This window comes from Hirundo rustica, chromosome 1 (genome assembly GCF_015227805.2).
Source record: "Hirundo rustica isolate bHirRus1 chromosome 1, bHirRus1.pri.v3, whole genome shotgun sequence".
NCBI lineage: Eukaryota > Metazoa > Chordata > Aves > Passeriformes > Hirundinidae > Hirundo > Hirundo rustica.
The window spans coordinates 140,164,928-140,178,810 of NC_053450.1; the positions used below are offsets into that span (position 1 = coordinate 140,164,928).

At 46.7% G+C, this 13,883-nt stretch overlaps 1 protein-coding gene across 1 annotated transcript; it reads right to left on the bottom strand.

Annotated features, from left to right (window-relative positions):
* Window positions 1-1,551: 1,551 nt before the first annotated feature.
* Window positions 1,552-6,637, bottom strand: LOC120754397 (patched domain-containing protein 3-like). The gene is made up of 4 exons (XM_040067900.1): window positions 5,906-6,637; window positions 5,637-5,758; window positions 5,084-5,229; window positions 1,552-3,149 (listed from the first exon to the last, which is right to left on the bottom strand). The coding sequence occupies exons 1-4, from the start codon at window positions 6,635-6,637 to the stop codon at window positions 1,552-1,554; spliced, it is 2,598 nt and encodes an 865-aa protein (XP_039923834.1).
* Between the last annotated feature and the right edge of the window lie 7,246 nt (window positions 6,638-13,883).

A 13,883-nucleotide genomic window follows, 5' to 3' on the forward strand; every position in this document is an offset into this window, starting at 1 on the left:
CTGTGCATGAGCGGTTTTGGTTTTTTTTAAATATGTCATCACAGAGGCATTACCAACCTCTCTACCGGGGCTAGCAGCATGTCCATCTTCAGAGCCATCAGAGATTGGCTCTGTCAGACACAGTGGAAGCTTCCCACAAAAGCCACTTCTATGGCTGTCCCCTGCTACCAAAGAAACAGGCTGTACCAAATCAACACAAATGTCTCTTCCAACTCAAACTCTTCTATGACTCTATGAAAGAGAAGGGTCCTGCCCTGTTTCCTGGGTGTCATAAAACTGGCCAGATATCCACAGGGAACAGAGGAAGTCCCTGGCTTTGTCACACTTTACATAGTCTCTCAGAAGAAACCCACCACAGCAGCAGATTTGGACTGAACGATTTACTAAGCTCTACACCAATTTTTCCAGAATTACAAACACTGGTTATCAAAATTTATTTTATTTCCAAAGGATTGTTCATGATATTGGTGACAAATTATGAATTGATTTTCATCTACTGCCCTGTTCCCGTAGGTCAGAAGATCACTTCATAAATTCTTAGCTACTACTCAGTGAAAGCTCCTCTGCTCTATCGACACATCACTGAATGGGTTGTCACTGATGAACACAATGGAATTTATGGGTTTACAGTTTTAGGACTGATCTGCTTAAACCTGAGCTGCTTTTTCACTTTGGCCTGAATCAGGGTGTGACTCTCTCTAGTGAATCCTTGCCCTGTCATAGCATGGCACAGCATCTCCCAGGGTGGTTCTCAGGAGGTCCAAGCACATTCAATAACCTTTGCAAACTGCAGCCAACAGAAGCTACACACAAACTTCTTAAGGGTACCAGATGTTCAACATGAGCTAGAAAATGGGACACCAAGAAAAGGCTTTGAATAGAAAATGGGTATCAACTTAGGGTGAGTGTTCCCCAAGGGTTTCTCGTGCTGCATTTAGGTATCTAATCATATTTTGTCTCCTGAAGGCTTGTGAGTTACTGCAGCCTGAGACAGTTCTGATCCCTTGTAATTTTGCTGTAAAACACCCAGATTCAAGCCTCTTGGGCAAAAACTGTCTTCCAGCTCAGTGCTGGGATGAGTTACAGCATCAAGGCAAACAGGCAGGAAATACAGTCCAGTGAGAGTTACTCTTCCCTGGTATGAACGTGTCCTGACAACCATGTAACATAGTCCATTAACCTGACACAGTGGACAGTGTTTGTAATAATTTTAATACATTCAGTAAAAAAGTCACACAAAAAAGATAATAAACAACATTAATCTTGTGTAGTCAAACATACACAATGGTATAAAATGAAAATCCATCCCATGTGGTTTGTTTTTATTTTTACTTGCCTGGGTTTTCAGAAGCCTTTGCTGCTCTGCTGTATTTATTCTTCTGCTTTTCATTTCTTATAATCCCTGACAGTCACTGCATTTGAACCTAAACATAATATAGTAATAAAAAAAATATATATTATATTATTTATATAATTTATATATATAAATTTTATATGTAAAAAATATAAAAATACAAATAATAAATATATAAAACCTTACATTTAAATTATTCATGGACAGTCTTTATCATTTCTAAACCTGTGCTCTAACTTTTTAGACATGGTATTGTGGGGTGAACTGCCAAAGTTTCCAAAAAATGTTAAAAACACTGGAATAAAAACAAGACCGTGAAGAGCCCCAAACAAAATTACAAGGAACATGATCTTGAAGAATGTCCTAAAGATGTAGGTGTTTGCTGCAGCCAGGACAACAACCCCTAATATTGTAGAAACTGCACCTTGTACTACTGGGTAACCTAGCAGGGACAGAGCTTCAATTGCCCTTTCATTGGCTGATGACTCTCCACTCGTTACAAAGGCATAGGAAATATGAGCAGAAAAATCTACTGAAAACCCAATGCAAATGACCAGGTTGATCATGGATATGGAATCGAGATTGACGTCCCAGAACGTCATGAAACCAGCAACGCCAACTATAACAGAGGCTATGGCAAAAGTCACCCACAAGCAGCACAAGGGGTTGGGAATGAGCAGGAGGGAGACAACGAGCATCGCTCCGGCAGCAATGAGAACGTTCTGAACAGTGTTCTGCACTATCACCAGGTACTGGTCGTAGTAGATGAAGGCTGGGTGATACACCAGCAGTGGAATGCTGCACTGCTTGGCTGCCTCTCTTAACTGATTGAGGAGATTCTTCTCATCCACGGCTGATGTCACGTTCACTGTCTGGATGAAGAAACGTGAAGCCTCTATTTCATCCTGAGTCATGTTTATGTCCCACTCAAAACTGGGAAGAATTCTGAACAGTATAGTTAAGCCATTTAAGAAGTCAGTCTTACTGTTTATATTTATTGAAGTGCTTGGGGCAAGTTCTGTGTACGCTCTCAGCCATGACTCTGAGAGGGTCTTATCTACATAGGAGATGTTCTCTAAATTCTGTGCACAGCTCTCAATGTCAAGACGCACCGACTCATTCCAGTAACCTACGCTCTCAGTAATGACAACCATGACCCTGGGTCCATATGTGGAGAAGTATTTCTCATCATCATCATAGTATGGGATAACGTAGGAGTCATCATTTGCCAGATTTCGGAGATCAATGCCTTCCCTGATCTGAGTACACCCATAAACACTGCCACCCAAATATGCTCCGTACAGCAACACCATGAGCAGCTTGATCCATTTATTTGTAACAAAAGGGCCGTAATACTTTTTAAAGAATACTGTCATTGGATGCTCCCCTTCTGGCTGAGATGGCTGCCGAGAACAGCTGCCAATACAGCAAGCATTGTACAAGCAGGAGTTCTCAGCCTGATCTTTATCTACATCCACACGCATGCAGGTCAGCCAGTGTCGGTTCCCTTGCTCCCTTTTGTGATTTAATACCAGAACCGCCCCAAGGAAGGTCATGGTATATATATAGCAGAAGACAAAAGCTGTGCCCGTATAGAGGCAAAAAGACCTCACGGATGGAAAAGCAGTCCAGGTGCCAATGAAGAAGGCCAAAACATCCGTGAGAGTGGTGATGGTCACAGAAAGTGCTGCCTCTGCATAAGTCTCAGCCAGCAAAGACTTAACGTTGGATTTCTCTTTTTTCCTTAAACTTTGTTCCCAGGAAGCAATCATGATGAACATGTCATCGCCAACCCCTGCAAGAGGAGAGACTGTTAACGCTGCACTGCAAATAGCAGCTTCCACCAACACCCAACAGAACGACAACATTAATCACATTTCATTCCACATAAAGTCTTGAAAAAGGAACTCAGGCTTCTAACACTGTTCGAGCACTGATGTGAGTTACAAGAGAATGAGGAAAACCGATCCTTCATGTGTAGCTGAATGTATTACCTCTCAGCACCTCCTGGTGACCTGATGGCTTCCTGATCCCTCACCGACTCTGCTCAAGGACTGAGCACACCTACTGCACCTCTGACACGTGTCTTGTAGCTGATGTCCACCTGTTCCCTGATGCAGATGACACAGATTTCAAAGCATCCCACATTCTGATGCTCAACTATTCCTATCACTGGAAGCATCCCCCATTATCTCTGGAATCTCTTCTTCAGCACTAATTTCAGAGCAATCAGTTCTTGTTCCGCCTTCAGAAGGCAAGAAGAGCAGTTGCTACCACACGGGAGAAGAGTGTTTCCAGTTTTCCAGTGTCTTACTTTTTTTATGCTCTGTGCCCTCCACTTCTCTCCAGTTTATCTTCCAGCACTTATGCATGATTTGTTATTCATTTTTGTTCACATTTCAACTGATGCGCTCACAAATATTACCTGCCGGGTCCCTGGGAAAACCTGCCAGGAAGACTGGATCCTGGGTCTGGCTTTTTGCTAAGATGCCACAGTAAGTGAGCTGAAGTTCAAAAATGAAGAGCCAATGGGCTTCTCTCACTTCTGCTAACTCTCAAGATAATTATCTCACACCTTTCAGTATCTGGCCATGTTGTCAAGGGCTCTTCTATTCACTGAAAATTAATCACACAAAAGGGAAAGCAAGGCTGTGCCAATAGCAGAGTGAGATTTAGCCAAGCACAGAAGAAGAGATGAAATCATTACCTGCTACCTGAACAGGCAATTGCCAGTGAACATGCAAAGATGAATATGGCAGTGAGCCTGGCTGCTTCAGAAAGCACGCAGCCTTCAAAGCAAATGCTCTGATGTACTGAGAATTTGTTTGCTTTAACACAAGGAAGACAGGAGTGTGTGTGTTATTTCTGAAGATCTGAAGAGACTGGCTTAAACCCTTTCTCAGGGGTACAAAAGGGTCTTTTTGATAGAACCACTACAATTGATGAGCAAACAAAAGTAAATAAAAAGGCTTTGGAATTATAGAGAAAACAAAGAAACAATGCCAGCCCAAAGGAGCACTTGCATTGGACAGGTGAGGAGCTGTCAAGCTGGGAGCTTCATGTGTTTTCCTCAGCATGAGACCAAGCCTAAGAAAACTTCAGATGAATGTATCATATAGGAGACCAGTAAGGATTTTAAAAGTAGTAATTTGTTTGCAGCAACATTATCTAACAGTATTTGGAAAGTTCAGCACTGGCTATTAAGCACTCTGTGTAACAAGGATTCAATGATACCAGCTTCCTTGGGTTTTTGGGGAAGCTGCTTGCACAAATGGTGCATCACTTCAGTTGTGTAGCTGAATGAGACTGGTTAGAACATAGATGTTATACTGCAGAGGATTAATCATCCTGCCTACATTTCCAGGGACACTACAACAATGCCAGAAGTGCTAACCTTACCACTATCTCATTCACAGTCTTCCTGCTGGAGCAGTGGATCTAGAGCAGGCTTTGTCTTCTGGGAAAAGAACCCATCTCCAGTCCCACTGTGGGCACGCTGAGCTGAGCTGAGCTGAGCTGAGCTGAGCTGAGCTGTGCTGAGCTGAGCTGAGGGGCTTGCCCACCTGCAGGTGCTCTGAGGGGGCTGCACCTCTGGGTATCTCATCCACTCACTTCAGGAGAAAATGATGTTTTATCTGACATTCACATCATAAATGACTGACACCATCAGGTTCTTTTAACTTCACTCTGGTCTTTGTATCTGAATACAACTTACGTTTTTTTACTTACCCAGAATCAGGAATGGTGCATTTGCTACAGTGGCCACAAATGGCACTCCACAGAAGAGCATCAATCCAAAGCTGCTTAACACAGCTAAGCCAGAAGAAAGCACTCCACAGCATGCAAGCCAGGTATTATTTCTTATACAACTCAGTCTGAAAATATTTCAAGGAATATCTTAGTCATGTGTCAAATATTTCACAGACAGTAGCCCATCTGAAGAGAACACCTGATGAATGATGCTGTGAGAGATTTGAGTAGTCAGCACTGGACAAGATTAATTTCTCTAGGAAGTGAGCATTCAAGTTGGTCATGTCTACACGGAAGGTAGAATACTGCTCAGGTATTCATCTGGTACTTACCATGAACTCCATCTAAGCAGTTGGGAAATATGCATAGATAGGCAAGCAAAAGCAAAGAAATACAAAGAAATATGATCAAATGTCACCAGAAGTCTGCAGCTTCAAGAACATCTTCACTCGGCAAGAGGAGAAACCAGCTGAGGAAGGTAAAGAAGAGCAAAGGTCACTGTTCATTCAGCGATAGCTTAGAGACATTTTACCTTAGGCAAGAGATGACTGCAAAGGTTATTGTCAGGTAATATGTTATGGAGAAGAGTGGGACCACACTCTTGGTATTTCCCTCAAACTCCTGTTGTCTGGACAGCGAGGTAAAGTAAGTCACCTGCATTAAAACAAGAAGAAACGATAAAGCACTTGTCCTCTTCCTCTCGGTCTTTGTACACGCGCACAGGCAAGGCCAAACATCAGGTTGGCAGAGGAGCATTGCCCTGGCCCTCGCTCCGCACGGCCGTAGCCGCCCCCGCGTTACCTGAATGGAGCCGAGGCGCAAATCCGCCACTTTGGACGAGATGTCTCGCAGGAAGCTCTCCAGCCACCGCCGGCTGTCCTGCGCCTCGGGGCCGTCCTCCCGCAGGTAATACACCAGCTTCAGGGCCCGCGCCCTGAGCACCCGCCCGCCGTCCGTCTCCACGCCGCCCAGCGCGGTCCCCAGGAAGTCGCCGCCGTTGACGGGGAAGCGGAGGCTCCCCGGGGCGGGCGGTCCCGCATCGCCCAGCCGCGACAGCAGCGCGTTGGGGCTGGCGCAGCCGTCGGCGGTGCGGGCGCAGAGCCGCTCGTACTCGGCGTCGTGCACGGTGGCGTTCAGCCGCAGCACGTCCGCCCACGCCGCCGGGTCCAGGACCGAGCTGCCGTTCGTCGCCACGGCGATGAGGGCGGCGTAGGCGCCCTCGGTGGGCAGCCGCTGCGCGGAGAAGCGCTCCGAGTCGTTGGGGGGGAAGTGCCGCCGCACGAAGTCGCGCTCGGCCTTGGCGGGCCCCCACGTCGGCGTGAACTGCTCCTCGATGTCGTTCGCCTCCCGCTGCGGCAGGTAGAGGAAGCCGGCGCCCAGCCCGCCCGACAGCAGCAGCGGCACCAGCACGAAGGGCCAGGGGCAGGCGGCCACGCCGCTCGCCAGCCCTTCGAAGAGCCGGCGCAGCGGCCGCTCCACGCAGTCGGTGTTGCGGCAGGAGCAGCGCTCCGCGGGGTCCCGCGGCCCCGCCATGGGCGAGGCGGGCACGGGCTGCCGGCCGCAGCTGCTCGCCGCGGGCGCGTCCCACGCCGGGGGACGACGGTGCGGTCTGTGCGGGAGAGAAGGGGAGGAGAGGAGAAGAAAGTGGGAGAGGAGTTCAGAGCAGCCCTCCGCTCTGAATCAGGACCTCGGAACGGCTTTTTCAGCGGACAGAACCGCCCCCGCCATGACTCAGCGGGGCTTCCGCCGCCTCCCGGGGACTGGTAGTGGGGGCCGGGCGGGCAGAGCGGGCTCCCCGCGCCCCGACCCGGGTTCGTGTTCCCCCTGACCTCCGTTTTTCCCCCCGGCTCAGCGGGTCGCAGCTCGTTTGCAGCGCCCGCCGTGCTGACCGCTGCCCGGAGCCCGGCTTTGGCTCCGTGCTGACCCTGCCGCTTCCCGGCACGGCCCCGCGCCAGGTTTCATCCTCTGGACGTCATCTGCTTTTTATATTTTCCCCGAAGCTGCTGCCGTCGCTACTTCACTGCTGTGCATTATTCTTCCATCTGAAAGTAAAACACAGACAATGGTACATTGTACTATTTTGCAGTGTTCGTTCTCTCAGTGTACTGGTTTAGAAAACGGGAGAGTGACAGTGGAAGAAATAAAAGACTTTGAAAGAAGGGTTCGCGACTCCAGTTGGCAGCCCACAAGAATATCACCGGTGTGATACGCCAGAGCTTCATGCAGTAGCAGTAATAGAAAGGCTCTTTCCAAGTCCAAAACCCACCCTGTAGCCTGGTGGCGTTGACGCTGGTGACAGTGATTGGAGTGGTTTCAGGCTAAGAAGAACATTAGGCTCAGATGTGACAGTGCTAAAGAGGTGTCCAGACAGTATGTCACAGGCAGGCACTTCTCCTTGCCTTTGAGAGAAGCAACTCTCCTATCCTGCCGGTACATACCAAGAAAAGCTGTATTTCTTCTCTCCCATCTAGGGAAGACAGGCTTGGTGCTTGTGAGTGTAAAATAGGCAGGCAGGCTCTCAGCAATGTTCTGTTATCTCCTGCTGCACTCAGCACCTAGGGCAGGTTGGATCCTGGTGATTCCCTTTTCCATGCACAGGTGTTTTGAGATAGGTATGTCAGAAAGGCACTTAGAAGTGATTTCCCGTAGCTCCTAACTTGTTGAAACCTAGGAACTGGCCTGGTGGTAGAAGCCGCCCAGTCAGGGTACCCACTGGGCACAGGCCAGTGCCTTTAGGTTAACTCTGAGGGTTGGGAATCTGCCTTACAGTGTGGAAAGATGGCTCCAGCAACTCTCAGTTCAGTGTGGGGTTCAAGCAGGTAGTGCATTCCAGTCTTCTAGAATCTGAATGCTTGTCCTTGATCCCTGGGCTATTCATGTACTTTTTATTAAGTTCTAATAAGATAAAATATGCTCCTTGGGGCAGGGCCAGGAACTGGGCATTGGACTTCCAGCAAGTCAAGGTTTCTGGTATTTTCTTTTTGATGAAGGCACAATCTTTCTCTTTGTTGTTATGTTGCATTTGCTGGAAGTTCCGAAATGAGAGTCCAGTGAATTAATGCTTGGCCTTCCTTCCTTCCTTCCTTCCTTCCTTCCTTCCTTCCTTCCTTCCTTCCTTCCTTCCTTCCTTCCTTCCTTCCTTCCTTCCTTCCTTCCTTCCTTCCTTCCTTCCTTCCTTCCTTCCATCCATTGACTTGCATAGTAGGTCAAGGACTAACACTCCATTTTCTACACCAAGTGTATAATAGAACTTTGTGATTTTTTGCAGACCCTCTAACTTTTGTCATTTCTTTCAACCATGAGCATTTACAAGTCTCTGCTGCTCCTTTCCCTTTAGGGGTGTGACATCCGTTTTTTGGCATCACAAACAGGATGCCGGGTTAAAGGGGTCCATTTGGGATATGACCCATGAATTCCAGACAGGTAGTGATGGGAAGAACGCAAGTTGTGCCCAACTCCCACGGGCACAAAATGTGCAAATGGAAATTCGAGTAGCCCTGAGGCAGGGCTTAAATGGATAAATGTGGTGTTAGACGAACAAAAGGTATGGAAAGGGAACAGCAAAGCAGTTTTATCTGCTATTTATTTTCCCAAAAGGAGAGGTATGCCAACAAACAATCTGAGGGAGAAATGGTTGGATCTCTGCAGGTTTTGGCGAAAGGACTGCAAGCTCAGTTAAAAGAGAGAGGAAACAGGATCGGTATCAAACACTGCTTGCTGCCGAGTGCGATAGTGGAAGGGAGAGGAGGCTGCAGGTTGCTCGCTGCTGAGCGCCGTCAGGAAAAGGAAGAGAGGCTCGGACGCGTTGCTTGGAGCGCTCCAAGAGGCTGCAGGCACAGAGGCTGCTCGCAGCTCAGCAGCGTCGGGAAAGGGACAGTGAGCCGCAGGCGGCGGCAATGCTTGCGCAGCGCGGTCGGGAATAAGAGGAGGAGGTATTGAGAGGCAAATGTCAGCTTCTCACTCTGCAATTAAAATTCATGTTGGAAACATTCTGGGTTTTGATATTCCGTGCCTTTAACCGGTGCTGTCCTAAATTCAGAGAGCATCCCAGTCATGGAGGGTGACTATAATCGCAGGAGCCGTCCCCCAGAAAGGTGGAGGAAGCAGCAACAGTAGTACGGCAAGCATTCATGAATTGAAAGTTGAGATTCTGCCTGAGGACTGTCAAGGCCAAACTGTCCCTGACGGACTAAAGAGATCTTTACTATTCAACTCAGCTGCATTTAAGGAGACAGAAGAGAGATATCCTGAGTGGGAGAAAGGACATTTGTCACTAGCCCGAGGTGTTAAACAACTTGAGCCACTGTCTGGACTAACGCCTCCAGGACTTGTACTGTTTTCTCTTCCCAGGAATGATACTGGGAGTGATGCCATGCACCCACACTGAAGATCCAGCTAACCATGGAAGGACTGCTTCTCCTTTGTGCAGGAGCAATCATTGCTAACCATGAACTAAATTTGGTTCACACATAAACAAGCTTGAACCACAAGGTGGAGACCCTCTGTGAGGAGCCAGTTCCATTTTTTACGCCTCAACAATGGTTGTCAGGGGCACAAGGTGAAGGGGTGCACGTCTGCCTTGTCCAGGAGGCAGCTAGGAGAAGATGGAGCAAAGCCTTGTCCCTGGGGCGACCTTGCCTGGCAACCATGTCATGTGTCACATGGGACAGGCAGTCAGCAGGGGAACACCAAGGAAACTGTACCCCAGGGACATTCTGCAATCAGATGGCAAACGATCTCTGCCAATGGACTGCAGTGGGACATTGGACTGGGCAAGTGGTCTCGTCAGCAGGTGGACTTTGGGCATGGAAGTAACTGCATCACAAGCCTTGGGGGCTCTTTGGGGGCTGTTCTGCCCTTTGCCTTTTGATGCTCTTTGAGGGCTTTTTGAACTTGTTTTGGGAGTCCTGCCTTTTGGTTCTCCTGCCCTCTCTGGCTCTTGTTCACCCTGGAGTCTGCCTGGCTGTGAGCCTGCCACCACCGTGATCGATCTTTCGCTCTCCTTCTCTCTCTCCCCCTCGCATTTTCCTTCCTCTTGCTCTGTCTTCTCTACCCCTCTTTAGTAGGGTAACTCCTTTTTATTTTTCTCTGTGGTTACCGATAAACACTTCTCAGATACAATGTTTGCCTCATTTGGCTTAATTTTGTTCTTGACCATCTATTTTTAAAAGAACTCCTCAGATTTTCCCACCTTGGAGCACAGCACCCTCACTGCTTTATTTGTGCTAATCAGTATGGCAACTCTAGTACATTCTGCACCACACATTCTTCTCAGTTGTGGGTGTAATTTACTGTGGCAGAAATGATAAAGGAGATGAAAGCAATTTGCCCACTGGAATTCAAAAGGTAACCTGAGATAATGCAGGTAAATTTAGAAGGGAATTCCACTCTTGGTGTTAACTAGTTAATTTCACCCATAATGCAACCAGCAGTAAAGGCACAGTTTATGTTTTAACACTGCACAATGCTATGGTATATACTATATACCCAATCATTGTGTCGGAATTAAATCCCAAGAGAGCTGCACCCCTGGAGAACAGAGTACGGGCCTGAGGGGATGGATGTGCCTGTATGAGAACCTGTTGAGAACCTATTGAGAACCTATTGTGACTTTGTACTTGTAGACAACCTTATGATAGGTTCAAGTAATCACCATTATATTTGTGTGTGTAACTTTGTTGAAATGATAAGATGTGATTATAGTATTCAGCTCCTGTTACATCCTATCTATTGTTATGATTAAATTATGCACTTACCTATGGTTTAATTATATATGAGATCTGCAGCCTACCCCTATTGGAATCAATCTAACCTTGATGAGAAAGCTCTTACTGAAGCAAGTACAAGAAAATGGACAAAAGACTTTGATTACAGTTCATCATCATGTGGAAGAAATCCGCTGGGTGACAGTGCAAGTGAAGAAAGATGGAGAACTCCATTGGTGGGATATTTTATTTGGATGGCCAAACAAGCTGATAAATACTTGGCATGCCTAAGAAGGGAGCTGAGGATAGCTGGTGCCCCACATTTAAGCAAGTTGTATTTGTGTCTTTTCAAGATCCATGGGGACCCAGCCATACAGTCAATTAATTTCTAATATCCCCAGTGGCCTCATCTCTAGGTGGTGTCAGAATATGCCTGACACTGTCCACTTGAAGTCCACATAAACCAGTCAAGAGCAGCTATAAGATAAAACCTTTGAAGTCCACATAAACCAGTCAAGAGCAGCTATAAGATAAAACCTTTTGCTTTTGAAGAGCAAAAGAACAAGCAGGTCCCATTCAGGTGGCTGAGTTGCGTCCCTGTTGCACAGCTCGTGGTCAGATCATTTCTTAGGAGAGCAGGAGACCTAGACTCAAGCCCACCCTGAAACTGCAGTGCCAGGACCTTCTTTGTTCTTCAAACCTTCTGTCTTCAGACCTTCTGTCTCAGGGGCATTTTTACCCTGCCAGAAGGAAGAAGCAAGAAGAATAATTCAGCCCATGCAGTCTTTCAGGCAGAGCCCAGGCAGGCTTGCAAATGCAGACGTGACTTTGGTTGCGGCCTGAGTGTCACAATGGCTCCAGGGCTGAGCCAGCTCCTGGCTGAAGAGCAGCAGCGTAGGGAGAGCAAATGCAGTTACTTACATGTGTGACTTTCTGCACAGCATTTGAAATCAAGAATCAACATGTGCCTGGCTGGTGAGACTCCCTGCTTCACTCCCCGCTTTTTCTGTTTGAAAATTCTTCAAAAGAAGTCCACAATGGAGCAGGAGGAGGGATTAGAGAAGAGGATACCTGGGCAGGGGTTAGGTCCAAGGTTTTGCCAGAGCAGGAGCTGAAGGGTGCAGCCTGGAGAAGCTGCTGCCAGTGAAGGAACCAGCCCTTTGTGCACTGGTCCCAGTCTCCCATACTGACCACTGCCTCAGCAAAGGAGCTGAGCATGGCCTGGGATGAGGGCACTAAGGAGCAAAAGGTCTGGGGAGGGAGAGGAAGAAATGTAGGAAGGAAAGCAGGATTTTTCCTGAGGGTTGTTTGTTTTTTTTCAGTCTCCCTTGATACCTGTAATCTGTAATTACTAAAATGTTAATTGTCAAATAAATTAAATTAATGGAAATTCCCTGAAGGAGAAAATAGTTTTTGCCTGTGACAATATCTAACAGAAATTTCTCTGATCCAATTTGTAACAGTTGGTCTTTGTTCTTTCCCAAGATACCTCAGAGACCAGCCTGGCTGTGTCTTCCCTGTACCTTCCCATCAGATGTCTGAAGACAGCAAGAACATGTTCCCTACCTGGGGTCATCTCCAAACGAGGTCTAGGTCCTGTGCCCTGCTACATTCAGCCACCATGGTGCCCCTTCTCTGGTCTCAATCCAGTGAACTGGTATCTCTCTCGTGCTGGGGAGCCTGCCCTGGGCATCACAGTGATGATGAGGTCTTGTGCTGAATGGAGGAAGAGAATTACTTTCCTTGAAGTGCTGGCTACGCTCTCACTAATGCAGCCCCCAGTGTGGTTGGCTGTCGCCACCACAAGGTTGTTGACGCATGTTCATACACTGCAGACTCATGCTTAGTTGTCCGGGTGGTGCAGCTAGTCTTAAAATAAAGTTGGGATGTGTAAAATTCTTATGAAATAAGGAGGAAGGGATGTCAGCAAACTTAGCATTTTTAAGTTTCTCAACTCCATGAGTATTTATTTCCAAGCATGCATTAATGACAATCTCTATCTGCTCTGGGTTTCATAGGTAGAAAGTATCTTTGTGATTTCTGTCCTTTCAATAAATCCCTTTAGCCTGAAGAAATTTCCTTATACAACTGCAAAGATCTTTTGCCATCATGTTATTTAAATAAAATGCCGTGAGATGGCATTTTGTTCATGTTTTCCCAATTTCTGGAAAACCTCATCAGGAATTCTCGTTTGTATGTGCTATTGTTTGGACTGTTTGTATGTTCTATTGTTTAGTTTACACAGGAGAAATGACAAATTTTCTATGCTTTATTTCAAGTTATGTTAATATTGTTCTTGAGCAACTTTTCATTTCTTAGCTGTCTGCTTTCATGAAAAAAATAGGAAATCAAAATGTCCTAATTAATTGTAAAGAAAAATAAATTTCACAGAATATTTCCAGGTGGAGAACTGTCTAGATATCTAGTCCACCCTGCCCTGGTGAAGGGTGAACTGAAGCAGGTTGCTCAGGACATTGTCCAGTCCAGTTCTGAACATCATCACTGGTGGAACCTCTACATGTCTGAGCAACCTGTTCCAGTACCTGAGAATCCTCACTGTGAAAAGGTCTTGGTTTGATTCTTACTATAGAGGTACTCTAGGAAAGTTGTAAAATCAGCTGTGAACACCAGTGCAGCTCTCAAGAAGCTAAGGACTGAGTTTGTCTGGTTTGTCTATTTTCATAAAGTCTTTGAGCTCAGTGGTAGACTCTGGTGAAGTGCAACACAAGCAAGTCTCAGAAAGCACAGTGTATTTTAATTTCAAAATGCACTGTGCTCTTTACATCAGGAAAGGATGTTTGTAGTTCCAAGTTCTCACTCAGAGCATAGATGGCTTATTTCTGACCCTCTCTTTGGACTGCCAGGACAGAGGAGCATTTCCAAATGCATCCAGTCTGCCCTTGGAAAGTGCTTTGCAAATTGTGTGAGACACACTGGACACTGGAATAAAACAAAGTGACATCAAGAAGTCTTCTATCCCATTTCTTCCACCATGATGCAGGATAATTATGCCAGTGCCATTTCTAAAGGATATTTGATGGACTTGATCTTTACAGTGCCCCCCACAGCATCTG

Coding starts and splice junctions, on each gene's coding strand:
- LOC120754397 (XM_040067900.1), bottom strand. CDS start 6,637: ATGGCGGGGCCGCGGGACCCCGCGGAGCGCTGCTCCTGCCGCAACACC. Junction 5,759..5,905: donor TGCGCCTCGGCTCCATTCAG/GTAACGCGGGGG, acceptor GTTTTAATGCAG/GTGACTTACTTTACCTCGCT. Junction 5,230..5,636: donor GCAGTCATCTCTTGCCTAAG/GTAAAATGTCTC, acceptor AAATATTTTCAG/ACTGAGTTGTATAAGAAATA.